Source organism: Alternaria novae-zelandiae (genome assembly GCF_023758075.1).
Source record: "Alternaria novae-zelandiae strain BMP 2774 chromosome Unknown scaffold_3, whole genome shotgun sequence".
Lineage (NCBI taxonomy): Eukaryota > Fungi > Ascomycota > Dothideomycetes > Pleosporales > Pleosporaceae > Alternaria > Alternaria novae-zelandiae.
The window spans coordinates 266,131-272,130 of record NW_026056963.1 but is presented as its reverse complement, the minus strand read 5'-3'; the positions used below and the strand labels follow the sequence as shown (position 1 = coordinate 272,130).

Here is a 6,000-nt window from a genome sequence, read left to right as displayed (position 1 = left end):
ACCATATTACACCTGACAGACTCCGAATTCGCACTTTTGCGGATAACCCGATAACCTAAAACGACTAAGATGCTGAAGGCGCTTGCCCATATCTTTCTATCAAGGTAAATGGTAGATGTCGATGGGCCAGAAACTTCGATACACAAATCCACAGCGCAATGCCATGTCTGACGCGACTTGTTGAGGAGGACGCGCGTCTAAGCAGCAGCCGCTACCTAGGCGGCAGGAGTAGAGGTGGCAGCGGGGGTAGAGGTGGCGGGAGGGTTCTCAACGACCTTGTCGGTCTCGTTGGCGGCAGCGGTCTCGGTGAGGGGAGCCTCGCCATCGGCGGCCGCGTCGGGAGCGTCATCCTCCTTACCGGGGGAGTCGATCGCGACCTTAACTGCGATCTCACGACCCTCGATTTCCTTGCCGTTCATCTCGGAGCAAGCCTTTTGCTGGAGCTCCTCAGAGCCGAGGGTAACGAAACCGAAACCACGGCCCTTGCGGGGCTCACCGCGGGCCTGGAGCTTCTTGACCATAAAGCGGGGGATGGGGCGGAGGGCGATCTTGGCCTGGGTGGGGGAGTAGTCCTTGAAGATCTCAAGAAGCTGATTCACCAGTTAGCACGTGCTGTGAGAAGGGGATGTGCAAACTCACCCTGTCCTCCTTCAGGTCGTACGGCAGGTTCGCAACCATGACCTTTGTCTTGGAGGGAACACCGTCCTCGGGAGGACCGCGCTGCTTGCGTTCACGGGGCCCCTGGGGAGCAGACTTGTCGGCGCCCTTCTTTGCGGTAAGCGCTTCGTTCGTAGTTTCGGTTAGGGGAGCAACTTGGCCGGGTACATTTGTAGGGGTGGAGTCGGCAGGAGCCTCGTTGGAGAGCTCGACCTGCTCGGCGCCTTCAGCATCGGCCTGGTGCAGAACTTGATTAGCTTTTGGAGACAGACGCTGGGGTGCGGAGGTACTTACAGCGCGTCCGCCGCGTCCAGCACGGCCGCCACGGCCACGTCCGCGACCGCGTCCACGGGTGGAAGTACGGCGGCGGGCCTCGCCAGTGTTACCCTCGGCTCCGCTGCCGGCGCCCTCAGCGTGGGCCTCGGGAGTGCGGGCGAGCTGGATGGAGACCTTGCGGTCGAGGATGGCCTTGCCGTTGAGCTCGGCGATGGCACGCTCAGCCTCGGACGGGGTCGAGAGGGCAACGAAGGCGTAGCCGACGGGGCGCGAGGTGCGTGGGTTGGTGGGGATGGTCGTGGACTCGCTGCACCACGTGTTAGCTTGGACGTGTTGCGTCATGCGGAGAAACAGGGTCCACCTACACCAGGTAGTCCTTGAAGAATTCCTTCAACTCCCCCTCGGTGGTCGCGTACGCGAGGTTTCCAATGTAAAGTCGCCTGCCCTCAGCGGCACTCGCACGCACAGCCTCGTCCTCGGCTGCGGTGGGCTGTTGAGCGCCAGTGCTCTCCGTGGCGGTGGGAGCGTTGTTGTCGTTGAGGGAGGTGGTGGCCATCTGGGCGGTGACACTGTCGACAGGTGCGGACATGATTGCTGAAGTTTGGGTGGTTGACGAACACGAGTGATAGACCGGGCGTGTAAGAGGTTGACGAAACTTGGAGTCCTAGTAGACCGGTAAAGGTAACCTTGAACAGTAGTGGTGGTTGGTGGGTGATGGGATTGCCGAACCGCCTGCTGGTGGAACTGTTGACGAGGGGGGTGTGGAGTGGGTAGCTACGAGCCCGGGGAAGGTTGAGAGAGGATTGGGTTGATGGGGTGCGTGGTTGGTCTCTGTTGTTGACTTGATGGGGGAGAGAGAGGGCAGGCCTCGACCAGGCAGATTATTTTGAAGAGCGCAGCCATGGGGCTTGGCCGCATCCGGTAACGGAAGCGGCCCCTGCGCACAGTCGAGGGCCCACTTGCCTGAGAGCAGCGACCAGGAGTGCATGGATAGGGGAAACGGCGACTAGGCGGCCGCTGAGCGCATGGACGGGTTCGCCGCAGCACAAGCAGCGAGGACAGTCACTCTCTCTCACCCATTGCACGCTCATATGTGCATGCTCTGGTGCGACTGCAGTGCCTGCACGCGACGCCCACCACTGCTTAGCTAAGCGCGACGCCACAGCGCGCCCTAGCGCCACAGTAGACCTCGAGCTTGGCTGCATGGCGCTCCAGCTTCACCTCCGCCCCACCGCCCACTGCCGCTAGAAGCATGAAAAAGACCCGCCTGCCGTTGACGTGTCCGCTAGTGCACCGCTTCTTCATGCACTGGATCCGGGGGCCCTGCCATTCAATTTTCCCATTCCTCGAGTCCTGTCCCGGCTAGCCTGCCTCACCGCAATCTGATTGCTGATTTACCGCCATGGCAGGTGCACTGCAAGCGCGCCGCGCACTGGTCGTCTACGGCTCGGAAACAGGGAACGCGCAGGATGTGGCTGAGGAGATGGGAAGGGTCGCTGAGCGACTGAGATTCCACACGGAAGTCGCTGAGCTCAACGCCATCACTCTTGTATGTCAGTGGCGGTGTCGCGTGCAAGGAGCGATGGTTGACTGTCGGTAGAGACAACTGCTGCAACACGATGTCGTTCTCATCGCCATTTCCACTACGGGCCAGGGTGACCTGCCACCCAATAGCCAGAAGTTTTGGAAAGCCATCCGAAGTGCTCGGCTGCGACCAGGATGCCTGCAACAGATGAGATTTGTATCCTTTGGTCTTGGTGATACTTCCTATCCAAAGTACAACTGGGCGCATCGCAAGCTCTACAATCGCCTCGTGCAGCTAGGAGCGCAGCCAGTCTGCGATCGCGGAGAGTCGGACGAGCAACATCCAGAGGGGTATGTCAACACGATTATCGCGCCTGCAGATTTCCTTTCCATTTCCTGATGCATCGTCTCATGTTGCCTGTCAAACTGCGTATGCAGCAAAACCTGTGCCATCATTGCAATTACGGCGCATATCTGACTATTCCAAAGTATCGACGGATCTTTCCTACCATGGTCGACGAAACTGCGCCAACATCTCCTTGACTCTTACCCTCTCGCTGATGGTGTCGAGCCGATACCGGACAATGTTCTGCTAGACCCGAAATGGTTGCTTGCGCCTGCCGTCGATGATACAACATCTCCATCGAACACCAATACTGTATCTGCATTGAATGGCGATGCGACGGATGTTCCCCCACCAGATCTCCTGAAGATAGGTGGCGGACTGACTGCGAAGATCGCAAGCAATGAGAGAGTCACTCCAACAAATCATTGGCAGGATGTACGGCACATCAAGTTCGAGATACCAGAGACACATCCCTACGGTCCAGGCGATGTACTCACAATATACCCCAAGAACTTTCCGTCGGATGTATCACAGTTTATTGAATGTATGGGCTGGACTTCCGAGGCTGATATACCCCTTCGCTTCGTACCTTCGTCGCCTTCAACGCCCCCTGACACCACCTTGCCGGTCCGGAATCTGGAGCCAGGTAGTCTAATTACCCTACGGCAGCTGTTGACTAACCATCTCGACATCATCGCCATACCACGGAGGTCGTTTTTCGCCCAGCTCGCGCACTACACGAACGACGAGTTTCACAAAGCAAGACTACTTGAGTTTACCGACCCCCAGTACCTTGACGAACTCTACGACTACACTACACGCCCGCGCCGCAGCATATTAGAGGTATTACAGGAGTTTGAATCTGTCAAAATACCCTGGCAGCGCGTATGCAGCATCATCCCTGCATTACGTGGTCGCCAGTTCAGCATCGCAAGCGCAATGAATCCTGACGCCGAGGCGGAGAACAGGACAAAGATTGAGCTCTTGATCGCGATTGTAAAGTACAAGACTGTCATTCAAAGAATTAGGCAGGGTGTTGCTACGCGATATATTGCTTCACTCACTCCAGGACAGGAAATCACAGTCACTCTTTCGCGAGGCGGACTGGGTGTAGGAAGAGAGGAACTTGATAGACCTGTCGTGATGATTGGACCAGGCACAGGTGTAGCTCCCATGCGTTCTCTGATATACCAACGTATACTATGGCGCGAGGAGCAGAAGAAGCTTCAAAACGGCCACGCGCAGCAGGAAGACAGAAGTGTAAAGGATCTTCTGTTCTTCGGCTGTCGTAACGCTGAATCAGACTACTTCTTCAAGGACGAATGGACGCAGCTTCAATCCTCTGGTGTGCCCCTAGAAGTCTTCGCGGCGTTCTCCCGAGACCAGGTCAGTGCCCAGCTCCACTCTGTGTGAGTCTATACTAACGACATGACAGCGTCAAAAAGTCTACGTCCAAGATCTCATTCGGCAGCAATCCTCACTCGTTTTCTCTCACCTCTTCCAAAAATCCGGCATCCTGCATATTTGCGGGTCGTCGGGTAAGATGCCCCAAGCAGTGCGCGAAGCGCTCATTGAAGCTTTTCAAGAACACGGGAATATGGATAGGGAGGGCGCGGAGAATTATCTCGTGAGTATGGAAAAGAGTGGTAGATATCGCCAAGAGACGTGGTAGACATGTGAATGACGTTGTACATATATTTTCGATCTCCTGCTCTCCACTTAGCCTATCACTCAATCTATGGCCCGTATCTCGACTATGCCAAGTGTCGATCTTATTTCAATGAAACGCTAATCGTACTGGCGCAATTGGACGCATCGCCAGTTGACTTATGATTGACGATGCAGCAGATTACATCTTCAGGCATGGTAGGCTTATGCGGGGCGAACGCTTACGGTGCCACAAGCATTCTGCGTGGCGAGATTACGACACATCATTCGTACTATATGCCGGTGAGACATCGATATTATGGGCATTGCGGTCACCGATCAGATTTAAAACAGGTCGACCTTGGCGAAAAAGAGATGCGAAGGTTTGACGGGGATGTCGAAGAGGTTAGGCAAGCTATCTAGATGAATACATGTACTGAACTGACGGTTCCGGCTCTATCACCTCTCTACTCATAGATATAGCAAAAAGGCCCAGCAAGCGTACTAGAAGCCTCTCTTATCGTCATATTCGGAAAGCCCAAATAATCGCCGAATGTCATAACATCATCCAACGTCGCATTCCTCGTCGGCGGGGTATTCAGAAACGTAAGCGTTCCAGCAATAGTAAACCGCCTATCTTCCAAATTCTGGTTCTGCCAGATCCACCAAGTTCGGTCAATCTGGGCGTGATGATGCCAGAAGTATGGGTCGGAAGGAGAGTTGTAGAAGTCTGAGCCCGCGTCACCAGCGATTGTCTGGTGGCCACCAAGGTGAACGCGAAGTTTTCCAGGAGAAGGGTTTTGGAGCGTGTCTTGGAAAGCGGAGATGTTGGCGCTGGCTGCGATTAGTTCGGCGACATCAGCATCGGTTGTTTCCGATGATGAGCGTGTATTGATGTCGCGCCTGATGCATCTAGGGTTGTAGCCTAGACCATCCGGAGATGGGTTTGGCGGTACGGTGGTGTCGAGAGAGGATACTGGTCCGATGTGCATCTTCCAGCTGAACTGCCGTCAGTATCTTGGACATGAACAATGCATGTTGAGAACGACGACCCACTCTTTGAAGGGCCCTGAGGCAACACAACCACCTCCATTTCCGGGTGGAACTTCTACGAAGCATCGGTTCGGGTTGGGCACACAGCTGGCATTGCGACCGGGAACATACACCCCATCACCAGAGATACTCGTGTCGCTTCCATCGAGGAGAGGGGATGCGGCGGGATTATCAGCCCACAACGCCCAGTTGTAATATGGAAGATAGCCCTTGTATCCGCACTCGTTACGCAGAGTCTGCTCCCATGCCCACATAAAGTAGCGGTGCCACGACAAAAAGTTGCCCTTGTCAATGTTAGTCATTCTGATGAGGCGTCTTAGGGTTTGATAAAGAATACGTTTCCGTGCGTGTACTGTGTCAGCAGGATATGGGTGACCACAAAGTCATCGTAACGACTTATCGCTCCAGAGGCAACAGCAGCCGGAGTTCTCGCCTTCGTCTTTCCCATACAGTGAACAGCTTCGATGTAGTTCAGCTTCTCCGAACGCTTCAGCTTA

The 6,000-nt window shown here is 55.2% G+C and overlaps 2 protein-coding genes across 2 annotated transcripts; one reads left to right on the top strand and one right to left on the bottom strand.

The window, feature by feature from the left end:
- Positions 1-215: 215 nt before the first annotated feature.
- Positions 216-1,522, bottom strand: J4E88_002065 (uncharacterized protein; the record flags this gene model as incomplete). The annotated part of the gene is made up of 4 exons (XM_049395731.1): positions 216-590; positions 640-894; positions 952-1,240; positions 1,299-1,522. 4 exons carry the CDS (start codon positions 1,520-1,522, stop codon positions 216-218), a joined length of 1,143 nt encoding a protein of 380 aa, XP_049258135.1.
- Positions 1,523-2,335: 813 nt separating this feature from the next.
- Positions 2,336-4,475, top strand: J4E88_002064 (uncharacterized protein; the record flags this gene model as incomplete). Its single annotated transcript, XM_049395730.1, has 4 exons — positions 2,336-2,482; positions 2,534-2,808; positions 2,947-4,189; positions 4,239-4,475. The coding sequence occupies 4 exons, from the start codon at positions 2,336-2,338 to the stop codon at positions 4,473-4,475; spliced, it is 1,902 nt and encodes a 633-aa protein (XP_049258134.1).
- Positions 4,476-6,000: the final 1,525 nt, after the last annotated feature.